The sequence below is a fragment of the Mangifera indica genome, chromosome 3, assembly GCF_011075055.1.
Source record: "Mangifera indica cultivar Alphonso chromosome 3, CATAS_Mindica_2.1, whole genome shotgun sequence".
NCBI classification, from domain to species: domain Eukaryota; kingdom Viridiplantae; phylum Streptophyta; class Magnoliopsida; order Sapindales; family Anacardiaceae; genus Mangifera; species Mangifera indica.
Window position 1 is genome coordinate 22,955,175 of NC_058139.1, and position 26,880 is coordinate 22,982,054.

The following is a 26,880-nucleotide window of genomic DNA, read 5'->3' on the forward strand; positions in this document are numbered from 1 at the left end:
TCATTTTGATTTAAGTAGTGAGCCCACGGCCCAATTAATGGAAAAGAAAGTTAGGGCTGAATTGTCTGGGCTAGTTCAAATAATATCTAGTTGAAATTGATACGAATCCAAAAATAGGAATGGATCCGAGCTAGCTTTGAATTTTGACGGCTTCGACAAATTGAGCAAATTGAGCTCGATCAAGGATAACTCGACTCAACGCGGTTGAATTGTTAAAAAATTATTGGTATATTCATGTTTTTTGTTTTTTTATGAGTTTTCTTTGTTCATCGTAATTTTTTTTTATTTTTAATTTTCGACAGTCATTTCTCTTCGTAGACGGCTTATTCTAAATTAGATCTAACCTCAAATTAGATCTTTCGGACCTTGGATTGACTTGGGTGAACTCCTTTTATAAAAGGAAAACAGGCTGAACAAGAATCTGATTCTGAAGGCCTCCATTTTCAGAATCGAATCAATCCTACACCAGCCAAACCCAACGCTATTTTAAATCCACACTTATTCAATTTTCTTTCTTCTTCAATCTCTTCGCATTTCGTTTCCCAACGTTTTATGTACGGATCTCTCACAATATTCCGTGTTTTTGTGACTTGTTTATAGATCTGATCCTATTTTTGATTGAAATCATCAGCTAACGATTCAGTTCTTTTTCTGATTAATTTTACTTGCAGTTAATTTACGAAGAAATGGAGGGAACAGTGTTTACTCCATCACTCGAAGGAATGAAGCATGTCAAATCTGAACAAGGGGAAATGCTCACCAAGCCTTTCTTGGATGTTTGCAAATTGATTTTGCCTGTTATAGGTGTTTCTTTATTACGCTTTTTCATCCTCTATTTGTTGCTAATTATGTGTTATTTTTAAGCAGTTTTATGAGCTGATCTTATCGTTATGTTGAAGCTTGAAGCTTAACATTGTACATACTCTTAGTAAATGCTTATTTATTACCCATTGGATCTACATTGCTACATGTTCATAGTTTGCAGTAAGTGAAGCAGTTTGATTTTGTCTTTGTACTATGAAAGATGGGATTTTGTTCCTTTTACCAGTTTGATTTAGTATTATTTATTTATTCTCATTGCATCTGCATTTTACCTTGTCATTTCATAGCTGCTACAAGTTCATGATTTGCGGTAAGTGTGGCAGTTTGACTTTGTCTGTGTACTAATTCATGTTAAAGATGGGATTTTTTTCCTTTTACCGGTTTGATTTAGTATTATTTATTTATTCCCATTGCATCTGCATTTTACCTTGTCCTTTCATCGCTGCTACATGTTCATGATTTGCAGTAAGTGTGGCAGTTTGACTTTTTCTGTGTACTAATTCATGTTAAAAATGGGATTTTTTTCCTTTTACCAGTTTGATTTAGTATTATTTATTTATTCCCATTGCATCTGCATTTTACCTTGCCCTTTCATAGCTGCTACGTGTTCATGATTTGCAGTAAGTGTGGCAGTTTGATTTTGTCTTTGTACTAATTCTTGTGAAAGATGATGGGTTTTGTTCCTTTCACCAGTTTCTATACTGTAATTTGCTTCCTGGGAGATGGATATTAACAAGTAAAGTTTTTGTTTTCAGATAAATTTGGAGCTGCCCTTTCCCTTGTAAAGTCTGATATTGGTGGTAATATAACAGTAAGATCTTTCTCTCATGCATCTTTCACTCATTTTTCACTGATATAGATTTTCATCAAGGTGTGTTTTTATGCCATTCAATATGTGTATATTTTGTAAAATAATATGATGTAACTTTTTTTATAGCTACTATGATTGAATATTTCTTAGGATATGGGTGGCCTTGCATGAATGTTTTCAAATGAAGAAATTGATGTGGGTTGTTTTGTAAAACTTACGCCTGCAAATAAAGTATAAAGTCATGTGTTGCAGTTGATTTATATAATTTTGTACTGATGTCTGTTTTGCTTTTAGAGGTTGGAAAATAAATATCTATCCAATCCCACTGAATTTGAGAAGTTGTACAGCCTAGTACAAGTAGAAGTTTCAGCTAAAACTGCCAAAGGATCATCTAGTTGTACCAATGGTCTTCTTTGGTTGACAAGGTACATATTGTATCCTGCAGATAAATCTTTTTTCCTGTACCATCTGTTGCTTTGTTGTTCATTGATAATTTACTTCTTTTTCTTGTTTTATTCTATAACCAAGGGAATCTTTTCATGGATAGATGAGGGTTTGATAATGTTGAGAGATGCCAGGGTTTAGGATTTGGAAAAAGCAATATGGAGGAAATAATAGAAACTCTTTCCTTTTTGCTTCTTTCATATGTGTTTGATTTCCTTTAGTTGAAGTATGTAGAAGAAAGTACTCGAAAATGAAATCTCTCCCTAGTCTGGTGTTCTGACCATGGTTTAAGTTTGTTAAAAATATACAATGAAGTAAAGATGAAGAATGTGATAAGAAGTTGCTAGCACACTGCTCTCCCCCTCTATTGTTTATGTTAGGGAATCTTAGTTTCACTTTAGGATGGTATTGATAGAATTATGAGACTCCAGACTACTTTGCGTTTAATATGTTCTAGTAGCAGAGCTTCTTGAGAGTATCAATTATCTTTTCTATTCATGTTTACTTTTTTCTGATAATTCTTTAGAGCAATGGATTTCCTGGTGGAATTGTTTCGCAACTTACTTGCACATCCAGATTGGACAATGTCACAAGCTTGTACAGAATCCTATATTAAGACCCTGAAGAAATGGCATGGCTGGCTTGCAAGTTCAAGTTTCACTGTAATGCTCTTTATCTTGTCCATGGTGGATATAAATATATGCACTATTTTGCTTCACATTGCCCTAAGTTAGATTATTGAATTGAAGTCAAATTCTAATATTTGTGGTAGTTTAGTTCTTTCTCTTCAAGTCCACATTAGTTCATTTTATTTCATCAATGGTGCTGATGTATTATTCTAGTAATTAAGGATCCAACATATTGTTGCACAGCCATAAACTAATAAACCTTGCTGTCCATTACTACCTACATGTAGTTTTACCCTTTGTTTTCCTTAAACTGGATGCATCTAAGAGTTGGAGGAAAATTTTGTATGATGATACTTCACTTGTGGAAGGCAATTTATTTTGTAATCTTACTTTATTTTTGTAATGATGAAAAAAATTCCTTAAGTCCGAGTCTCTTTTTTCTGTATGTAAGAACCAAGAAGCAAATGGTTATTTAATTATCTCCTATACTGTTAAAAGTTGTATGTGTTAAGTTAACAGATGAAAAGAGTTCTTGCTCTTTTGTGGGACCTCTCCTTGCTAATGCACAACAGTTCTAGAACGTTTGACTTCATACTGTACTACTACAGGTTGCTATGAAGCTTGCACCTGATAGGAAGAAGTTCATGGATGTGATACGTGGCTCTGGTGATGTAAATGCTGACATGGAGAAATTTTGTACTACTTTTTCTCCATTTCTTGAAGAGAACCACAAGTTTCTGGTAAGATTTTTCCAGGATCTGAACAACTTTGTCTGGAATCTACTGCTGTGAAATGTTAAACTTTGAAAAATGTAATAATTTTAACTAACATGCAGCAGAAAATTAGGTGAATAAATCAACCTCAGGCTTTAGGTTGGATAATGTTCTCGATCATGCAGTTATATCTTCTTGATTGTGGGTTGTGACCCCTTGTCATGCCAAGTCTACTGAAAAATCTGTTTGCTGGCCTATATTAAGTCCCTGCCCTTGAAAATCTCACTAATGGGCTTATTGTTGAGAAATACAAATTTTCCTTTTATTTAGGAAACCTTAGATTGTTACTATTTTTTTAGGGATTTAGTTGCGATTTTATTATTCAGTTTAGATTCTTTTATTTTGTTTCCTTTTTTTATTAGGAAAATCAATCAAGTTAGTTTTTAGTTTCCATTGTATGTTCTGTTATTAATTGTATATAACTTGAGATTATTCCTAAAGAATAATGAGATTAATTTATCATTTAACTTTTATCGTTTGTGAATAGAAGGATATAATAATAAAAAAGTTGTCAAACAGTGAAATTCAAATCTTGAGGTTATGTTTAAACTTTAGAGAAGCTGGAACACTCTTTCTGGGCTGTAAGAAACCTGAAAGTTGGGCTGACAAATATTGATTTTTCTATGGAGGGATATTGTTTTACTTTTTCCTGTACTGTGATTTCAGCATGGCTATGTCACTTTGAAATATTTTTTGCTGATGCAGGCTAGTGTTGGCATGGATGATCTGAAAGCTTCATGATAGAAGAATTCTCTGCTTCGCAGCTGTTGTTTATGTGTACCGTATTATGTTGTTACATCTTATTTCAGTTTCTAAACATCCAAACATGACCAAAAATAATTGATGACTTTGATCTATATAAGTTACAGTTAATACATGTTTGATTTCAGACTGGCACTTATTTTTTTGATTTTGGGTAGTAATCTTGATGGGAATTTTCTCGTTCTAGGCTTAGCATTTGGCCTCCTTGAACTGGTTGATTCCTTTGTGGTTTTGGAGGGCCTTTTCGGTTTTAAAAGTCTTTTCAAAATGAGTTCCGCAGATGATTTATTCAGTGCTGCCATGAATTGGGCAAATGTTTTTCAGCGTGAGGCTTCTAAAATTACATTGCTAAAAACAAAGAAAAAAGAAATAAATCAGCTTGAATTTATTGGAAAACACTTGAATAATCCAATATATTTCTTTTCGTATTTGTAGGAATTTCATTAGTTTGAAAATCCAAGTACAAGATTAGGAAAATATGTTGAAAAAATAAAAAAAGAGACAAAATCTAATGAATAACAATTGGCATTGCAGATATCCAGAATTAGCAAAATTGGGGAAAAATTAGAATTTTTATAGGGAAAGTCTGGGTTTAAGTTTCTATCATATTTATGAAATATTGATTTATTTGATACAATAATTATTAAGTATGGTTTGAGTTTATTTATTCAACCAATACGGTCAAGTTCTTGGTTAACAAAAAAAAAAAAAATTAGCACTGCAAATGAGCAGAACAAGTTAGTTTTGCCTTGGCATGTGCGGAGTTGGGTTTGGTTTTACGCCAAGTTCGATTGATTTCAATGCGATATTGATCAACTCTAGTTTAAATTTGGTATTAATGAACTTTTAAAAATTTAAAATCTTTTATTAAAAATTTTAAAATCTCATTCAATGATTTTTAATATAAATGTAATTTATAAATATATAAATTATAAAGTTTAATTATAACAAGTCAAACTTGTGATAAGATTGAATTTAAAGTTCTTATCTTGAGTTCAAATAAAAAAATTTTGAGCTTATCAAACTTGAGCTTTATATAAACATAATCAATCTAAGTTTTAGCTTAACAATATTTATTTCGGTTCAATTATAATACTAGTAACTACAACCATAGATGTATAAGATTTATTTTTCCATTTGCTTCTTTTTCTAATTAAAAAAAAAATCCATTTTAAATTACGGGGCAAAAATTATTATTCAATACTATGCTTAGGTTAGGTTTCCATTGCAATTGTTTTACAAATAAAAAGAGTTTCCATGGGGAAAAACTCTTTTAGGAAGAGACAAAGGACTTATTCTGATTCAAAGATGGTTGTTTTCCCTAATATTTTACTCTTTAATTTTAAAAAACTTTTTTACCTATTTATAGATTATTAAGTCTCTTAATTTTAAGGGTTAAATTATTATATTATCTATAATATTAAAAATAAGCTAAAATTTTATCTTTATTTTTTATAAACTCTAAAAACTAACAATTTTTTCTCTAGACCAAGTTTTAAAAAAATAATATTTTTCCCCTTAAGGTTTAGTTTTCATTCTTCGATCTCATCATCAATGGCCTCTCCTTCTAGTGGTTTCTCTCTCTTCATCTCTTTCTCTGGCTGACATCATTCCAAGTTGGGAAGAAATAGTTTTTTGTCTTCTCAAAATAAGACAAGTAAGACAATCTTGTTGGAGATTGAAAACTAAACTGTATAGGAGAAATGTTAGTTTTTAAAACTTAACCGAAGGGGAATTATCAGTTTTTAGGGTTTAAGAGGGAAAAAGAGATAAAATTTTAAAACTAACAAATTCGGTTAATTTTAACTATTTATGGGTAAGTAAAAAAGTTCTTCAAAATTAAAGAGTGAAAACTTAGAATAAATCTTTTGACATTTAAAAAATTGTAAATTGTTTATAAGCTTATATAAATGTTGGAAAATTATTTTATACCTAGTCATAATTCAGACCAACTTATAAGTTCATAACTAAAGTTAGATTTAATCTAAGTTACTCAAGTTTGAATTCAAACTTGTATCGAAACAAATCAAGTTTGAGTAAAGTATAACTCATTTCAATAAAATAAGTCAAATTTAAGTCAATTTAAGTGTTTGAGTTTGAATTGGTTAGATTGAATTTAAAATAAAATTATTTTTAAACTGAATTAAAACAATATGTTTAAAATCGAATCATACCAGTTAGTTCACCCAATTCAATTGAACCAATCCACAATCTAATGCGATTTTCCTAAATAAATAGGTTGATTTAAGACTCAATTATAAACCTAATCAAAATTGATGAACTAGTCAAGACCTGAACAAAGTTTTAAACTATTTTTTAGCTTTTCTAACTTCCAGCAAGCAGTAGACATTAACTGCCTTCATGTGAACAGTGCACCATCTCTCTCTCTCTCTCTCTCTTGAATCATTTGTTTTTTAAATTTTTTTACACATTTTTATCCTTTTGTCTGCGCATATATATATAAAATTAAAACTTACATACAAACAAAGATATATCATTTTATGATCGAATGATTTTAAATTAAAAATAAAATAAAATCTAAAAATATAATATTATATCATTATTTATATATAATTTTTTACTTATTATTTATGTATATAGTGTTACTTATATATTAATGCATTATATGAAAGTTTAAAAAGTCAAAATTTAAACTTAAAATTAAAATATACAACTTAATACTTTAATTACCTTCACTTCTTCAATTAAGGATAAAATTTATAATTGATTTTTCTCTTTATCTATATAATTAAATATGAATTATTTGATTAACATATTTGAAATTTTTTTTCACTTATTTATTTTTTTATTTTATTGAACTGAAATGCATGTTTTAAATAAACAAATATATTTAATTGTTATTGATAATTGTATAAAGTTATTTCTAATAAACTTCATACGATTGATTAGAATTGATTTATGTTTAAAATATGTGTTAAATGGTTGATTTTTTTTAAGAAATCTATAATAATTTGAGGATTGATTAGTTGAACTATAAATCAGAGGTAACTGATTTGATCATTGGTATGATTTTAAAAATATTGAATTCGAGCTTTAACTTGTCAATCTCAAATAGATTATCTTGAATTCAAATCAATCTCAAACCAAATCTTATTCAAATTTGACAGAAATTGAATCAAACCCTACTTATGGCGGATGACACAATTCACCTAATTTTTTGTTGGTATAAAATGAAACCAAGTCAATGGCTGTCACGGGTGATTGAGTATGTACATTACCCAAACCGTTCTTCCCGCGCCTTCATTAAAACTACAACAAAAATAGCTCATAATGTTAGGACATTTTCAGTTTTCTGTGTCAGGATTTTGACCGAATATTTGCTCTTCTTCTGGTTTCCCATTTGCGGGCAACCAAAACAGACACCGCCATTGTCATACCAAAACCTCCCAATTTTCTGATTTTCCAGTGTCATCTTCTCCCTCAATCTCCATATTTTCCACACTGGCACCATTTTTCCCTTTCTGGCAACAGGATTCATCAACATGACATCCACACCATGCTTCTGCAATTGACCTTCGCCGGTGATATTGGAAAATTTATACTGGGTTGTTCGTCGCAAGCAACGGTAGCATCATGGGATCTTCTTTATTTTTTCTCTAGAGGTGCGCTATGTGAAATGTGCTACACGACTTTTTTTTTTTTTTTTTTGTATGATTTCTATTGGTTTAGACAAAGAAAAATGTTTGTCCTGATTTATGGTGGCGGTGGATCCAAGCCAAAACAATTCAGACAATAACAAAAGGGAGGATAGGGGGCAGTGGCTCTCATAACTTCTTAATTTTTGAGTAAATTATTAAAAACAAAAAGTGCTCCTTTTAAATTGAATCATGGCTTTTACCTTGGGTTTGGGCTTAACTTGACACTTTATATTCTTTTTCCGTGATTCTTTTTTTCTTTAATTACTTTTTACCTTCTTAGATGTTATCATTCCTCACCTCAAATGTGTTAAATTCAAGTTAATAATTTTAGATTCGAATCAAATTCAAATTGACCCTTTGTCATATTCATAATTATGAACATAAGTTTAAACAGTCTTTGAGAGAAAGATGGTGTCAGTGGTGAAAGCATTATGATATGGGGCAAAAACCATTTTTCTCATCATCCTGATGTTTTCTTTTCTTTTTCATTGTCAGCTTCCAGGACTTTTTATTGAATATTGACATTGGCAAATAGCACTTGAACAAACACCAGGAACTATTCTGATCGATGTTTTGTAACCACGATGAGTGCACCGATCAAGAGCCTTTTGAGAGGATTAAGATTCATGACACAAGCATTTGGTATTGTTCAATTTTAACTTGTGTTGAAATTTTTCATATACAATTATCAATTATTTCTTCTGACACTTTTTCCAGATTCAAAAGAACCAGAAATGGAAATTGGTCTTCCCACAGATGTAAAGCATGTCTCTCACATTGGATTGGAAGGTGCATCTGCCAATCAACCTAGCTGGGTATGCCATTTTTCTTTATTAGTTGCTGGATATTTGTTCGCATAGCCTGATAATGACTACCAGGATTCTAAAACTTGTGCAGATGTCTACGTTTAAACCTGGTGATGTTGCAAAAGAGCCTTCAAATTCCATTGTTCAATCAAAGAACCTTGAAAAAAATTTGACCCCGGAAGGTTTGTTTCCCTTTGTTGAATATTAATTTCGTGTCTTTAACTGGTTACTGCAATCTTCTGAAGGTAGCGACCACTTTGACTTTTTTAAATCACTATAATGACACATTTAGAGGCTCTGTTATCTTTAGTGGTGTTTAACTACTCGCTCCTTACTCGTTCAGTGGTTAAGGTGTTAAGCCGCTAGACACTTTGGGCTTCTCCCATGACGAGCGGCTTTAGAATTTCCCAGAGGGATGATTATTTTAATATATAAATACATTAACAATTGACACAACAATTCACAAGGAGACAGGTGACTGTTTTTAACGTAGTCCGATTTTCAAACGAACCAGGACAAATTGTACTTGTTCTTTCTCTGTACTGTATGACTATTTGTTTTATTGATCTTGTACACTGTTTCAAGTTCACTTTACACAATCTTGCTTATACAAGTCAAACTGCTGCAGAAAAACAGGATTCAAAGGAGAAGCCAAAGAAAAAATCGAGAAGGAAACCATCTAGCGGCAGCTCTGGCTCACTCTTAAGTTCCCCAAAGTCAGGAGCTTTAGATTCTCCAAGACGGGGCCAGAGTTCAAATCTTAGCAATGAGTCATCTTCTCAGGATCCTGCTGGCATTTCAAAACAATCTCGCAGGAAAAAATCAAAGCAGCAATCTGGTGGAAGTGAGTCAGGACAGAAAACAAAGAACAGAAACAGCAAATAGGTTCAGATTTGGAAGCGAATGAAGAAGAGAAAGGATGAGATAGAAGTTCAGAAGGAATCTAGAGATTAGTAAAATACAAGTTTACATAATCCACTGTTAAAAAAAAGTGTAATTATATTTAACTTCTTTGTCCAATATTATGAATAACAATGGGATTTGGTAATTATTAGTAGAAATGTAGTAACTATTGCAGTAAAAACAATCTGGGTTTTGTTTCGAATTATTGAAACAAAAAGATCAGATTATAATCATTTTTTAACAATAACAAGCTGCATTCAAGGCTGAGAATTATTTTATTTTATTTTATTTTGGTAATTGGTAAACCCCACCCAGATTGGTTGGATGGATAAATCTTAGGATAGAAAAACCAGATCCACAATCATTGAGAATTATCATTAATATGAAAAACTTAAAAAGGCTGAATCTTATACTGAAAATAAAAGTTGTTTGAAGAGGGCATTGATATAGCATCAAAAGCAACATACATATAATATATAATTCGTATACACGCTTGTTGTTCCCATTATATCAACAAAACAACATTTTGGCACCAAAGTGCAAATGTCAATATTTAGAAGTGCACTTCATTCAACACATTAGCTGAATTGGAATGTGCATATTCACTCCATCTTCAAACCTTATTTTTTCTAAGAGTAATGAACGGCGTTGTGCTTAGATGTGGAGCTACCTCGAGAGGAAGACAATCACTTTGCTTCGGTGTGAGAGGCAGTTTGTTCTGAATTGGACTTAATGGCTGTGGAGAAAGCTGGCCATTTGACAGGTTCCCAAATGGAAGTTTGGTAGCCACTGTTGATGTTACTTTCTCTTTCTGGACTGAAGCCACAGTGGGATCCTACATAAAATGAAAGCCAGATCCATTAGAACTTCAAATACAAACATAAACAACATTTCGAATATGTAATAGTGACTCCCAGTCTAAAATCTTACGGTGGAAAACTCCCCAATTGGAGCTGCAAGGGGATCAACGTTTTCAGTACTCAATTTTGCAGGGACTGGAGTTCTAGTCTGTTGACAGAGCTCCCTGTTGTTTCCACAAAGGGTAAATATATTTTGAATTCTTGCTCTTCTAGAGGATGCTGAATCCTTTGAATTATCAGGTTCACTAGATGTCGAATACAGTTTTTGAGGAGAAAATGTCAAGGAGTCGGCAATAATACCAATACTGGGGCTACTTCCGTCAACCATTCTGCTCGAGCACACCCTCTTTTCCTCTATCATAACCTTCTCCACTTCTTCATCCTCCTCATTCTCTTTATGTTCCTCCTCCTCTTCTACTTCTTCCTCCTCAAATACAGTGCTCAAACACAATACTTTGTCGCCATATCTAGATGTAAAAAGATTGGGATCTAAAACGTCTGCAGAAGTTTTTGAATGAGAATCATTGCTCAAGCCTTGGATATTGGTGTTATCAACTTGATTAAAATTCCCAAATGCATATTTCACTTCACGAGTAGATGGCTCATCACCCATGTCTAAGTCCATCGATTTTACCATCCCTGGGTCCTCATCAGCATAAATGCCCATCAGCCTTCTGGCAAAGCTGCTTCCTTCTAAGTCCCTTGAACCACGAACCTCTTGATCCCTTGAATGTCGAAGCTCATACTCGATTTCCTCTAACCTCCTTCTTAGCATTTCAACTTCCTGCTGCTGTTGCAGTATCCTTTCTTCCATCCTTCTCCTCTCCATTTCAACAAACTCCTCAGCCATTCTCTGACACTCCTCCAATTTCTTCTCCAGCTCACGTTTAAGAACCTGAGTTCGTTCTGTTACCTTCAGGTTGATCTCTTGTTCACTTACTTCAGGTTCCTTCCCTTCTACAACTTGGAGTTTTTCCCTCAACAGAGCAACTTCTTCTTCTTTCTTTAAGAGCTTTTCATGTGCTTCATTACGCTCTTTCTCTCTCTGCTTGTTCTCTAGCTGCAGTTTATAAATGAACTGGTCCATGGCAGCAATCCTTGATCCCAAAATGACAGCAGATGTGGAATCTTCAGTGCCAAATTTATCCTTGACCGGGGTATGAGGCCCACGAATAATACATTTTGCCTTTGCACCATACTCAAGGGTACAGACAGTCTTGTGTATTTCCTTTGGATCTGGGCTTGCACACAGAATCATTAAGATTTTCGATTTATCATCCTCAAAAGAATCCTGCAGAAAAAAGGAAAAACTCATCAAACAAAGCAGAAAAGCCTAGTGAAAAGTTCCAGAATTATTAGTAACCTACCTGCAGAAGCATTGTTAATTTGCTATCTCTGAAAGGAACATGAGAATCACCATTTGCAATGGATTCAACGACTCTCTTTAATGCTATATTTCCTTGGTTGATCTTTGCTGTCTGTGATTTCCGGGGAAGCATAGATCAATGTTGATTGATATAAAAAGTTTATTAAAAAAAAAAAAGAGAAAAAACCTCAGGCAATCCAGAGTGGCAGTGAATTACTGTGAGATGATTATTTAAGCACAAAAATTGAAAAAGGCCAGGAGGATAGCCTTAAAAGAGTACCTGCATTTTCGCCTCAAATCCAGTTTGACCAGCTTGATCAATATTTTCAGAACCAGCCATGTCAACAAGCATCAGCCTTCCCCCCACTGTTGGAACATCAAGAATTATCTGTGGATATATATGTGTGTCAAGTTATTCTGAAACATCAAGAAACTTTTTAAGACCTGAATAAATTATAAAGTATAATGCCATGTGCATTGGGGATCGTTTGTGCATATTCTAACTCTGGCAATATTATAGAATGGTTGCAGCAAGCTTTATACCATGCAGTGACTTCGTGAACTCCTCTCATTACATTGCGTGCTTTTCACAATTCTTCTTTTCTCCACTTTCTGAATCTCCTTGGAAATCTTTCCAGCTTCAGTTCCAGATATGAAGGTTGCATTCTTTGCCTTTTTCCCCATTACTTCAAGCCTTACCTAAAATTTATCGTACAAAACAAAAAATAATGCTTAATTCAAATTGTAACAGAAGTCTGCATGGACCAACTGTGCCATCTCTAATGTTATACAATTTCATCAATAGCTCAATAACAAAAGAAATCCAATTCCATAACAAATGCTTATTAACTTAACGCATAAATTCCAAATGATATCTCCATTAAACAGAGAAAGTTTCTCTTTCATATACTCGAACAACATTGACAATATCTATCCTAAATGTAACAATGTTAGGCGACTGAAATTAGTGGAGTAATTTTGTGTCCACTATATGAGGTGAAAAGACTTCTATTTGCACTTTGAGATGATTTGCGGATAACATGTTTAATTGATGATCAATTAGCTACTTGTCCTTAAGGTGTGCTTCTGTGAGTCTAATCAAGGAGAAGTTTTTAATGCATAACAATGACAATATCTAAGCTAAAAATAACAAGGATTCGCAAAGTAAATACATAATCATCCAACAGCAATTTTGGAAAAATTTTAATAATTATACTACCAATATTAGAAGGATTTCACAAAAAAGAAAGTAAGAAATCTTAGCAACACAAACAACACCCTGGTACAGAATCACATTCATATTAATGAAAAATCATAATCAAGTATTAAAGGAAAAAAATTATCAAAAAAATTACCTTAGATCCACTGCCTTTAGGCCACCCAAGGCCAATCCCCAATCCACCCCCACTATTGCTTGACAAAAGATCATAAATCTCTTCATTATAAATCTCCAAAACAGTCACTTGAACAAATGTCCCAAACCCAATTCGATCCCCATTATCATCACCACTTCCTTCCTTATCTTCTCCTAAAATGTCCCTCAAAGACTTGTACACAATCCCTGCTTGCTTAGCACACCCAAACATTGTGTGACTCTTGCCAGAGCCAGTTGGTCCATACATCATGATTGTACACTTATCCCCCATTTTCACTCCTTTGATTCTTGACTCAACAAACTTCTTGTAAAAGGAATCAAGATCCTCTTCCTCAGATAAAGAAACCCCATCAAGAGTAAAATCTCTGTACCCAATTTCAGCCCTCAATCTCACAGTTTGATTATCTGGGTTGATTTGCAAGAATGAAATGGGTTTTTCTTTTTCTTTCGTACTGTTATTGGGAAAGTTCCGTATCCTTCCAATAACTTCTATCGGGTGTTCTTGTGGTGGTGGGACTTCTTTGGCTGTAGAGTTAGGGTTTAAAGATGGGTGTGCCGTGCTTCTCGCTGAAGTGAAGTTAAGACGGTATTTTGATTGTGGGGTTTTGAATTGAGTTTGGTTTGCTTTGGAAGATGACGGTGTTGGAGCCATTTTGAACGAAACCCAGTGTTCGGTCAAGGAAAAACTTCAAGATTGATTGGCTAATTTTCCTAGGCAAATCCCAAAGACAAAGGTGATGATTCAAGATTGAATTTAAATTTCAACGGAGCTTCAAGGATTGAAAGAGAACGCTTTTGAGTTCAGGTTTGGGAAGAAAGGAGAGAGATTTGTTATGGTGTTCTTCAAATGGAAAGAGATGAATAAAATTTGTTTTGAAGTTTAAATGAAATATAGCCGTTACAAAGTCTAACGTCTCTCTGGTGGAACTCTTGGACGTGATATTAGGTTTTTCTCGTTATATACCCACGTATATTTCTAAATACACCACCAACGTGTCTTCTTGTAGTTGTCTTGCCAATTAGAATTTACTTGTAAAGAGAAATTTCCATTATTCAATAGACAACCATTTATCTACAAAATAACCTTTTAAAACTTTTTTTCAATCTCAGGCAGCTTGGATTGAGATTATATTTATAATGTTCAAATTTATTCGAGTTTGTATATAATATTACCAAAAAATTGTTGACAAAGTGAGCGATTGAGTGAACAATATTATTGATGAGATTAATAATATTATTAGATAGACAAATAAATCAATTTCGAGTTAAATTGTTGAGTTTGAGCTCCGATTCCGTATTGCCTTGTTGGAGCCAAGCCTTGGAATCAAGTTGGACTAGTTCTATATAGTAAAAAATGATTCTCTTGATAAAATCCTCCTGATATAAATCCTCTTCTTTCATTAAATATAAATCCTCTTGATAAAATGGTAAAAAAATGATTCATAAATTCAATATAAGATGAATATATACATCTTTGTTCTATGTAGTAATAGAATTTGTATTAATAATGAATATAAATATTGACGTGTCATTATACAATTGAATATTAATTTATCTTTAATTTAAAATTATACAATTACATAATAATATATTAATAGTTATTCTTATATTTGTATATATTATTAATATATTAAATATTATTGTGTCATTTTACTTACAAAAATAATAAGAAAGTATCACCAAGATACAAGTAAAAAAACAAAATGACATCTCTTTTTACTGCCATTCTCTGTTGCATTCCCTCACCCTTTTGTCTTTTTTATTTTTATTTTTTAAATTAAAAGTATATATTAACAAACAACAAAAAGCCCTCCTAATAGGAGGATTTGAGAACAACCTAAGTTCTTCCCCTAGTCGGGAGGGATAGCCTAAGACACTAGCAAAAAGCAGCCAGACTTGCACCAAGGTAGCTAAGCAAAGACAAAAAAAAAAAAGGACACCTCCGCTTCCTACCATGATAGAGTTTAAGAGATGGTCAAACAAATTTTTTTCATCTAACTGTACAAGTGAGGGAGCAAGCCTGTCCTGGGGATCTAAATTGAACAAAAAGCTAACCAAAAAGGCAAAAATTACAACTAAGAATCTGCTTTTTTCTAGGATAAGCAGGCTCCTCGTACATTTGGGAGTGGTTGTCCAAAGAGCAGCAGGTATGCACTGTTGAGGTAGAATAAAAAAGTCTTGAGCTGTAGGCACTATCCTTTATGGGCCGGATGACAAGGCTGGACCATGTGGAGATAACAGGTTCAGTCTTCTGGAAGTCCAAATGATGCACAGAAACAAGAGGAGCAGGCCCAGGTGATAGGCTGCAGTACATGCCAAAGATATCCGCCAGAGATTAAGTGGCAGTAAGGCTTCGTGAAGGCTGCACTATCGGAATGAAAAACTGGCTAGATTGCACAGAACAGAGAGGCTATCTCTTGGCTTGCAGACTGCAGCAAACCAAGTAAACATAGAACCTGCAGAGCAGAACACAATAAAAACCCAGAAATTCCCCACTGCAGCAACCTGGAGCACAATTGTTGTACAGAGGCTGGAGCAGGGAGAGCAGCTTCTTTCCTTGGACAGCAAGCCGGAAGGGTATATGTAAGACTGTAACCTGTAGAAAGGCAGCATATCAAATTTTTCAAGAGGCTTAAGCGCTGGACTGGAAAAGCCGGCCTCAGAACAGGAGAGCAGTCCCAGGCAGTCGAAGGAAACTCCAGGCAGCAGCAACCAAAACTGGAAGACACCCTGGAACATGTGGACTCTAAACCTCCTCTGCCCATCGGCACAATAACATGGAGAATGCAGCAGCAGCCTCTTACAGAGTGGATAACTGGATTTTTGTCTCATGTTAGTTTATCTTTTGATTAAAAAAATAATTATATGTTCAAACCGTAATTTCCTTTATTTCGATTTGTTTTGTTTTGAAATATTCTTAGACATCGGGGTCACCAATTTTGGTAACATCATTTGACCAGCACATCTTTTACCAATTTTAGTATTCAGCAGCTGAAACCTAGAAGGGTAATTTATTAGTCATTTTTATTGTCGCTAGAAATAAATTAGAATTTGATATTTTTTTCAAAATAGAGAAACATTTTTTTAACATGAAATTATTGATGATCTCCTATTTGTTTAATTATATATACATGTGTGTGTGTGTGTGTGTGTGTGTGTGTGTGTGTAGAGTTGGATTCGAGCTAAACCGAATTTGAGTTCGAGCTCGGCTTGATTTGCAGTAATTGAGTTTGGCTCATTTCGAGTTCGAACTCGGCTGAAGCTTAATTCGAGCTCGAACTCGGCTGAAGATTAATTCGAGCTCGAGTTTTAACTTACTCGTTATTAAAACGACGTCGTTTTAATACATATTGATCAAAACAATATCATTTTGTATCAAAAGTTTTAACTTACACGTTTGACGAGTAGCTCAAGCTCAAAGTTACAGGCTTGAGCTCGCTCAAGCTCATTTGAAGTTAGCTTGTTTCAGGCTCATTCAAGCCAAACTTGAGCTCGAGCTTGAGCTTAAACGAGTTTGGGTCGAATCTAGTCTTATATAAGTGTATGTGTGTATGTGTGTGTGTTTTGTCCACATGCATCTTGTTGATTACTAGAATTAGAAAAAATATGAATCAGCTAGGGATGGCAACGGGGAGAGGCGAGAAGAGATTTCAATCCCCATCCTCGTTATGGAGATAAAAATTATTTTTCGTCCCCTCTCCATGAAGAAAAAATTTCCTCTTCATCCTCTTAATACTTACTTAAGGGGAAAGACTTTCAATCGATTATTATTGCATTGTCTTCTAAACTTTTTATTTCTTTTAATTTTTTATGGTAGTAAGAGAAAAAAACTCAATTACCAAACCCAGTAATTTAACCTAAAATTTTCCCTTTCGAAAATAATAATAAAAAGGAAATTTTGAGGTGTCAAGTTAAAGTTTTCACCTTTATCAAAAGTGTTGATAAGACAGATCATAACATGAGATGATGTTAATTGATGTTAAGATTTGTTTTACGATTTTTATTATTGTATTATTTTTCAAATGTTTGTATATACACACACTTTTGGGATGTCATTTATTATTTGGTTTGTTGATTATTGTTTTGGGATGTTTTGTACACATTTGATATGTTCTGCAATTAATTTTAATATAAGGTAATTTTAGTCATTTCACATGCTTGAGAATATAGGTTAAGTGATTTAAGATGCATGTTTAAACTAAGAGAGTAGTATTTCCATCGAAGGGCAAGACGACCGACAAGGGGGTGTTACAACAACACTCTATCATCCATGATCTTAGGTTCGTCTTTCTTTCTCCTCCAACAGTTCCACATTATCTCGGATGATACCACGTTAAAGCAACATATCAAAAAGAATATATAGAGAGTAAACATCAGTCACAACACAAACATGCCACCATGTTGGATAATAGAATATCAAGATATTGTAACTATGATACTATTAATTTCAAGGATTTAAAAATCGGACCGGACCAACTGATCGGACCATGAACCGGTACTGTAGCCGGCTATTATTAAGCACAGAACCGTTTTAAGATTAAAATCGGGTTGGACTGCGATTGAACCGCCGGTTCGCATCTGAACCGCGGTCCAACCCGGTCCGCCGGTTCAAAAGCTACGTATGAGAAACAGTTTTATATAAAACTTTCCTCCTGTTCCTTGCAGCGCACGCAGACGCAAAGGATTTGTTGCAGCCGACGACTTTCTCCGACACCACAAGTTGAAACGGTCGTCGATTCATCTGTTGCCGACGACCGTTTAAAGACGTCTGTCGACGACGACGACGAAGCTGCCGAGGGCTGTTGGTTTGCATGCTCACAAGACAGCAGCTTCACGACACGACTATATTGCAACCTTTCACGGTGACTTCTCAGTCTCAGACGGCGGCCGACGACGATGAGTTCCGTTGCTGTTGTGACCGGCGACTTCTCAGGCAACAACGGGAAGCTGGTGTGTTTCCTTCCAATGCTTTGAAACAGTATTTACATAAATAAAGTTTAATAAACAATATGATCTCAATTTGATTATTTGGTTTAAGTGCTTGATTGAAACAGTGTATATTGAAACACTATTTAGTCATAAATTAACCATGATTGATGAACCTGTACAGCTTACTTGTCCTTTGCTTGATGATGTTCATGTATTTGGTGTTGTTTATTTTCCTTGAACATTTTAATTTGAATTTCTATCATTTAATCCGAAGTGCTTGATTTAAAGGTCGTGTAATTAATTGATATATTTCAAGGGATTATTTGATGCAGTTGCATGCAGTGGAATTGCAGAATGTTGTGAGTATTTACATAACATGCAGTCAAAAGCTCCTTTTACATAAACAATGCTTGGAAAAAAGTTTGGAATTGCTATTCAAATAATTAACTACTCTTTAGTTTTTGAATTAGTATTCACCAATGTTTGGAAAAAACCCTAAAATTCTTGGAAAAAAATAATGTTTGGTTTGTTTGAATTAACAGTATATAAATTAAAAGTTTAAACAAATTAAAAAATATATAAATAATATGTCAATTTATATAAACAAATAACAATTCTTAATTTGAAAATATATAAATTAGTAAATATTAATTGATTTGTTATTAATTTGTAATTTTATGTTACGAATTTGTAATTTTATTATGTATCTATATTGAATGTTTGGATTGAATGTATTTCATTCGTAACGTAATTAGTTTTTAAGAATTTGAAAGTTGAATATCAATCTTCTGTGATACCCTATTTACATATAATAACTCAATATATGACAATTTATAACGAATATTGAAATTCGGATTATGAATGTATGAAGTTATTTATTGTGCCCAAATTACGAATATTGTTATTTATAATGAATGTATGAAGTTATGCATGTTGAAATTTCACAATTAATTGGTATTCTGATTTTATTGTTATTCTTATATGCAACAGATAAATAAAGTAGAAGTATGTCTTCATCTGGATTTGGGGTTTCTTCAACACCATGTCGAGTGAAAGACAATATTACTTGGGCACATGTTTCTGAGAGTGTAGATGATAATGGAAGGAAGATGTTGAAGTTTTTATATTGTGGTAAGACAACTAGAGGAGGTGGTATATATAGAATGAAGCAACATTTGGCTGGAAAAAAAGGGGATGTTGGTCCATGCACTAAAGTTCCTCATGATGTTAGATTTCAAATGGCGAATGCATTAGAAGAGATTGTGGCAAAAAATAAAGAAAAACAAGAATTTCGTAGGCATGCAACTCCTTTTGGTGCTACTATACCTCCATTTGAGGGTGATATTGCAGTTGAAGAATTTGAAGGGTTGTCTCCTCCTATGAACATCACTGAAGGTAATACTGGTATTGGGTCTTCTAAAAAACAAATTAGACTTACAAATGATTCAAAAAGAAAAAGACCAATTGGGGTTGGGGATTTTTTTGCTCCAAGGACTATTAGTAGGGCTCAACCTTCAATAAAAAGTGTTTTGGCTGGAAAAGAAGCCAAATGGAGAGCTGACATGGCTGTTGTGAGGTTCTTATATGATGTTTGCATCCCTCTTAATGCATTAAATTCTATTTATTTCTAACCTATGTTAGATGTCATTACTGCAATTGGGTCTAGATATAAGCAACCAACATATTATGAAGCACGAGTGAATTTGTTGAATGATTCAAAGAAGGAAATGCAATTACTTATTGATAGTTATAGAAAAAATTGGAAAGAAGTTGGTTGTACACTTATGGCTGATGGTTGGATAGACATTTCTAGTAGGTCGCTGATTAATTTTTTAGTATATTGTCTAAAAGGGATTTGTTTTATCAAATCAGTGGATGCATCTGGTGTTGTAAAGGGGGCGGACACATTATTTGGGTTGTTTGAGGAAATAGTATTATGGGTTTGGCCTAAGAGTATTGTCCATTTTGTGACTGATAATGGAGCTAATTATAAAGCAGCTGGAGGATTATTGTCTGAAAAATATAAAAATATTACTTGGTCACCTTGTGCAGCACACAGTATCAATTTGATTTTGAAAGATATTGGTGAAATGGATCACATTATTAGAATTTCCAAATGTGCACCTCTTGTGACAAAGTTCATTTATAATCATACATTATTGATAGCTTGGTTGAGGAAGAGAGAAGGATGGAGAGAAATTATACGGCCTGGTGCAACCCGATTTGCTACGACTTTTATCGCATTGCAAAGTCTTTTTGAGCATAAGTATGACTTACAAGCGATGGTCACTGACAGGTTTTTTATTGATTCTAGATATGCAAAGAGTAATCAAGGCAAAGAGGTTGTGATCATAATTCTGAATAATGCTTTTTGGAACGAAATAGGTATAATTGTAAAAGTTGTGGGACCATTGATGCGTTTGCTTCATATTATAGATTCAGATGAAAGACCTTCATTGGGATATGTCTATGATGGAATGTATAGAGCTAGGTTGAGGATAAAGAAGTTGTTTAAGAAAAAAAAAAATTCTACAAGCCTTATACTCAAATAATCAAGTTGAGGTGGGATAGGACATTGCGTCGAGGTATTCATGCAGCTGCATATTACTTGAATCCTGCATTTCAATATGATCGTGAATCTTTTTTGCACAAAACCAGAGGTATTACAAGGTTTTCTGGATGTTATTGAGAGTAAAATATGTATGTTTAATGTTAGTAAGGCGAAGTTAGTAGAGGAAAGTAGAATGTTTCGTGATCGTGAGGGGAGTTTTTCACGTTAGCTTGCTATTGAAACATGCAAAACCACACGACCTGGTATGAATTTAATTTATACGTTTCTTATGTCTCGATTCTTTTTTCTAATTTATAAAATTCTATTACATTATTATTTATATGTTATTTTGTATTAGATGAATGGTGGAGAACATATGGATACAGTACTCCCAATTTACAGAAGTTTGTAATTAAAATTCTTAGTCAAACTTCAACATCTTCAGGCTGTGAGCGTAATTGGAGTGTTTTTGAACGCATACATACTAAGAAGAGAAATAGATTGGAACATCAACATGTAAATGATCTTGTTTTTATTCATTATAACTTACGGTTGCAAAATAGATAAACATAATTATCAATTATTCATCATTACATTTATAAATATTTTTATTTAAACTATTTTATCATTTTTAACGATTATTTCTAACTTTACATGTACCTTACTTAATGCTCTTTAATCTTTACTTTTTATCATTTTGGCTATTTAGGTTATGTTACAAGAAGTCAAATTTTGATCCAATTGATTATGAAAGTATCGATAAAACAGATTTCTGGATAGTAGACGAGGAAGAGGAGTTTGGTGAACTTAATGTAGATGAATTGGATCAAATGCTTTATGGTGAGGGATCTATTCCTATTAATAATGATTCAACAAATTATGATTTGTCACATAATTTCTCAGGTAACTAAAAATATTTTTTTAGTACTTACATAAATATTTACACACTTATATAAATAATTGATTTTTTAGAGTGAGAAAATAAAATGTGCAATTATAAATTTTGCAGATAATACTATTGAAGAAGATGGTGTAGAAGATGAACAATTGATAGAGGGTGCAACAGAAGCAATGACAGGATCTTTTATCATTAGTGATAATGAAGAATGACTAATTATTCATTTATTAAATTTTATGTTAAACAAATTATATTTTTGATATGTTTTGTTAAATGTTGAATTGAATATTATTTGTTTAATAATGGTTATGTTGATTGGTTGATTTTATATTTTATTTAATACATATATTAGATTTCTGATTTGTTTTAGTGTTCAATAATTAATAGTGTACGTGTTTGCAGAATTGGATTTGTTTTATGTATATATTTTGTTTTGATGTAAAGTTAATTGTTATTACTTATTATATTTATGTTCAATAATGCATATATTTTGTTAATTGTGAAAATTGAAAAGTATGCATAATATAAAATTTATTGTGTAAAGCATATGTAATTACTAATTAAACATAATTTTTTTAGGTTTTTACATAAAATCGGTCCAAACGGTCCAATCGACCGGTCCGACCGAAACCAGTACTTAAAATGATTTTTATTCCGGTCTGGTTTTGAAAACCTTGATTAATTTAGCTAATTAAGTAAAACAAGCAATATGCTGAAAATGCAAGAGAGGCACAAAACTTAAGGGAAACTAACCTCATACTTGAGATGACAACTCTCGCCAAGAGATGACTCTGTTTCTTCAGTGTTGCTACTATCAACCTTTAAATCCATCTCGCCAGGTCGCAATGAATATCCACTTGCAGAATAATCCCGAGCGAGTTGTCAGGGACTCTGATGAAGAAACCGATTTATCTACTTTCAACTGTTCATCCCCTGAACAAATTCATTTTACCATCTTTCTCAACCTCGGTTGGACTCCAAATTTCATATCTTGGATAATGACTACAGTATACCAATAGAAAGTGACAAACTTTAATTGTAATTTAAGACTCAGAATCACAAAAGGCAAACAAGTAGCCAGCCTATCACATCTATGGGCTCAGACGCCCACATGTTGCCCACAGGTTACCTAATCACCATTAATTCCACTCTGGTAATTGGAACAAGAAACGATATTTCAACAGTGGAGCTTAATTAACTAAGACTCAGGCATCAGTGACTTGTGATTACGTAATAAAAAGGGAGCATAAAATGACTCGTTGCACACTGTTAATTGTGCTCAGATGAGATCTCATTTTAAGCAAACAAATTCATTTCTTCAACCAACCCGGAAGTCAAGTTTTTAGGAGGTTATATTTCAAATGAAGTAGAAGTTGGAAAGGACTTGAATATATCACAACCACACCAGAAAGAAATACCTGATATTTGTGAAGCATCCAAATCTTCTGAAACAGCAGCCTTCAAGTCTTCGAATGTCCATGTTGTGGCAATGCAAAGAAAGAATGATTAACATTTAGATTATATTGTAAGTAGACAACAAAACACATGATTAGTAGCCCTTACCTTCCCTAACGAAATTAGAGAGACAGCATCAAAACATGAAAACAGTAAACACTTTGGAGATCATCTTGGTCAAGGAAACTAGATCTTAGAAAAAAGGACAGAAATTTACACTTTGGAGATCATCCTGGACAATCATAGGTTAAATGGCCTGTCCCATAGAGAACCCAACCTTTAACTTCATTCAAATTAATATTTTTTAATTGAAAACACAATAAAGATTTAACTTAATATGTATTCACAAAACCCAGATACAGCATGGGGCATCTAGTAAATAACTGGGACAAGATCATCCTCTGCTAGCACCAAATCAGACATTTCATTAAATCATAAGAGTCCAGTAAGGAAGAGGAAGCCTTAGAAAGAACATCGAAAAAGAAATAAAATTGAAACAATTACCTAGAAGAAGTTCGATCTGTTTTCAGTACCAAAAGACGGAGCTTTTGGCACCATTTGGTAAACCCTAATTTAAGCACGCAAATGAAGAAAATAAATGCAATATATATATATATATATGGCCACTGGAAGCGGAAGCAGTTTCACGTTCACGTGAACTCCTCAAGTCGTATAATCAGAATCATACTATCACGTCAACATTTGCGTTCAGGTGTTGTTACCATGTTTTGGCACAGGTAATGGATACACCTTCAAAATTTTTTAGAGAAAAAATTTTAACACCCTTAAAATTTTAAAAAAATTATTGTCACCCCCCAAACTTATAAATTTGTCATTGATACTTCTTACTATCCTTGTATTAATAAAATTTGTTTTAATTTTTAATTTAAATTTAAAAGAAATTAGCTATAAAGATTATTTAATAAAATTTTAAAAAAATGTTATTTCGTTTGAGAGTTTTTTTTTTATTTTTTCAATAATTTTCTTAGAAATTCAATAATGTTTTAAACCAATTTATCATATAAGTGGGAAAATAGTTTTTTTTTTTACATTTAAAGGAAGAGAAATAATCATTTAGCTTAATATTTAAAAAAATATATAGTTTATTTATTGTTTAGAAACCATCCAAATGGCAATGCAAACAGTAAAATTTTTTTTCAAAATTTATTATTAACTTAAACTAAATCTTTTTAAAAACTAAAATAAATCATAATTTTTAAAAAACTTGATTAATTTTATAATTTAAACCAAATTAAACACAACCTTTAAAAGTTTTTGCTTGGCTTTGGATTACTTAATTTTCTCATAGACACATACTGTAAAGAAATCTATTTCCATTTAAGGGGCGTTTAGTTTGGATAATATTTTATTATCAAAATAGAAAGATTACTTTGAAAATAGATTACTTAGAAGATTACTGGGTATAAATGATTACTATGTTTGATAAGTTTTGATAGGTATAAATAATTATTATGTTTGGTTAAAGGTAATAAAAAATTACTAGTAAATTATTTTATTTAAATGCTCTTGAATATAATTATTTTTAAATATTTTTTATATTATTTTTCATATTAATTAAAAATAAATTTATTTTTGTCTTAACAAACTAATAAATAATAATATAATTATTATTTAAAATCAATATTACCTTGGTAATCTATAAATTCCTAAGATGAAAGTGGCAATCAGATTACCACTTATATTACCTGTTACGTCAGCATTGATAATAGAAAATTATTGTAATATTTTATTATTGATAAACCAAATAAGAGAATAAAATATAGTTTACTAAGGTAATCTATCTTAACTGGAACCAAATGCTCATTAATGATATTTTACACACTTTTCTTTCTAGGCAATAGCTAGGCTATAGATGTACATTTATTTGTACAAAAAGTGAAAAAACTAAAAATAAACTAAAAATAAGAGAAAAATGCAGTCATCCACTTTGTAATGGTGAGGAGATGCAATGCAACGGAGGATGACTGTAGAAGGAGATGTCATTTTGTGTTAATGAAAAAACCAAGCAGCTAGCCATCCAGATCCAGTAAAATGCCAAAAAAGAGGTGATTAATATTTGGGGTTTTGTGCAGTGAATTAATGATTGAGGTTTTCAGGAGATAATTCAAACAGTTTCTGGCCGGTGAACAAGAAGACAAAGAAAAAACATCTGTGAAAAATGATTTATAAATATTTTAATACAATAATAGTTCAAATTGAGCAAGATGACAAATCATTGGAGTATATCCAAAATTCATACCACAAGATATGTAATTAAAAAATCAAACAAAATTAGGATATTACAAGGATTATCTAGAATATTTCTAAATTGCTTTTTCGATTTTCTCGGCCATCCAACTGTGTATAAAACAAAAGTGGTCGATAAAGAAGATGAACATTGCATATGGGACGATAATTTCTGTGAAAATAATTATGTATGTCATTTTCCACGATTTAGTATTATATATTGAGACCTTGAGTTAGCATATTATATATTGAGACCGGAGTAGCTGTTAAAATATGTTCTCCATCATCATATTCGAGGCGAAACGAATAAAGCCATGAATGTGGATTTTGATTCTAAGGAAGCAGAATGGTCTACCGAATTATGTGAGTGTGGAGACGACGTGGGTACATGTAAGTTTTCCCGGTAATGGTTCATGTTGTCTTCAATGTTTGAATTATTAAATATTTCACTCAACACTGCAGGTTGCATAACAATTTTTACGCCGTGTGTGACCTACGGCCGAATTGCAGAAGTATTGGAGGAAGGAAAACACTGTAAGCATGCAAATATATATATGGTAACACTCTAGGTATCGAGAATACACGGGAGAGATATAATGTTATATTATTAAGCATTATTGTGTGTGTTAATTTGTAGCTTGCATGGCTGAATGTTTTACATATGGGTTGCTATCAGTATACGGGTGGGTGCTGTCATGGAGTAAAAGAGGAAAACTACGAAAGAAATTCGGGTTGCCTGGAAATGCTTTTGAAGATTGCAGCATTCACTTCTGCTGTGAACCTTGCGCTCTTTGCCAAGAATATAGAGAACTCAAAATTAGAGGACTCGACCCCTCCAAAGGTGGTAGATATATCAACTCTAGAAGCATATATATTATTAGTGAGAACCACACACGACAATACACTACAACAAATTTTAAAAAAGGTCACGAAAATTTTTGTTTCAAAAAATTAAAAATCTGTCATTAATTAAAAGAAAAAAATATCCTTGAATGTAAAAAACATGGTCTTTAAAAGTCAAATGTTTTGTCCATAAATTGAATATTTATTATAATAATAGGTTATATCAAACCAAATCAAAAGCGATTTACTGTGCTCACTAATTGTATCATGCTTGCTTAAACCCACCCGTTGATGGGTTTTGTGTGTTGGGTTGGTCCATAAGCAAGGCAAAGCCTATGAGGTGACGTGACCTTGGGTTTTGACAAGTTGTTTGCCATTATATTTTTTTAATTATATTTTTGTTTTAATAATTTTTTTATTTTTTTATCAGGCCATGTCAGACAAATCTAACTCCCTTGACAGGTCTTGTAAAAACTAAACTTTTAGATATTATAATTTTATTTTATTTATATTAAAGTAACTCTAACCCTCATTTTCTTTTTATTTAGTGAATTAAATTTTTATATTTTCTTATAAAAAGAACAAAACTTTCAATGTATGCTAGTGAATGTTTAGAGCAAACGCAATTTAAATTTTTTGATTTATTTTGTTTTGAAAACAGAAATGATTAGTTTGATATTATCAATAAGAAATAATGAAATTTTAATTTTTTAATAAAAATTTAAAAAGAAAATTGAACTACCTAAT

The 26,880-nt window shown here is 32.5% G+C and overlaps 3 protein-coding genes and 1 long non-coding RNA gene across 5 annotated transcripts; 2 read left to right on the forward strand and 2 right to left on the reverse strand.

Annotated features, from left to right (window-relative positions):
- The first annotated feature begins 145 nt into the window (after positions 1-145).
- On the forward strand, positions 146-4,376 carry LOC123210460 (glycolipid transfer protein 1-like). Of its 2 annotated transcripts, none has more exons than XM_044628836.1 (7): positions 146-226; positions 672-804; positions 1,578-1,633; positions 1,928-2,058; positions 2,604-2,739; positions 3,315-3,446; positions 4,185-4,376. In XM_044628836.1, exons 2-7 carry the CDS (start codon positions 687-689, stop codon positions 4,218-4,220), a joined length of 609 nt encoding a protein of 202 aa, XP_044484771.1. In that variant the 5' UTR covers positions 146-226; positions 672-686; the 3' UTR covers positions 4,221-4,376. The 2 variants fall into 2 exon arrangements, with proteins under 2 accessions (XP_044484771.1, XP_044484770.1); XM_044628835.1 differs by lacking the exon at positions 146-226 and adding an exon at positions 233-554.
- A 4,025-nt stretch (positions 4,377-8,401) lies between these two features.
- LOC123210462 (CRIB domain-containing protein RIC5-like) lies at positions 8,402-9,754 on the forward strand. The gene is made up of 4 exons (XM_044628839.1): positions 8,402-8,542; positions 8,618-8,715; positions 8,798-8,888; positions 9,335-9,754. The coding sequence occupies exons 1-4, from the start codon at positions 8,485-8,487 to the stop codon at positions 9,589-9,591; spliced, it is 504 nt and encodes a 167-aa protein (XP_044484774.1). The 5' UTR covers positions 8,402-8,484; the 3' UTR covers positions 9,592-9,754.
- A 209-nt stretch (positions 9,755-9,963) lies between these two features.
- On the reverse strand, positions 9,964-14,078 carry LOC123210463 (kinesin-like protein KIN-10A). Its single transcript, XM_044628840.1, has 6 exons — positions 13,191-14,078; positions 12,379-12,534; positions 12,116-12,223; positions 11,837-11,947; positions 10,540-11,760; positions 9,964-10,444 (listed from the first exon to the last, which is right to left on the reverse strand). Exons 1-6 carry the CDS (start codon positions 13,860-13,862, stop codon positions 10,223-10,225), a joined length of 2,490 nt encoding a protein of 829 aa, XP_044484775.1. The 5' UTR covers positions 13,863-14,078; the 3' UTR covers positions 9,964-10,222.
- Positions 14,079-15,111: 1,033 nt separating this feature from the next.
- On the reverse strand, positions 15,112-23,594 carry LOC123210464. Its single transcript, XR_006501264.1, has 4 exons — positions 23,548-23,594; positions 23,007-23,054; positions 22,342-22,521; positions 15,112-16,025 (listed from the first exon to the last, which is right to left on the reverse strand). It is a non-coding gene; the product is annotated as an uncharacterized LOC123210464 (long non-coding RNA).
- Between the last annotated feature and the right edge of the window lie 3,286 nt (positions 23,595-26,880).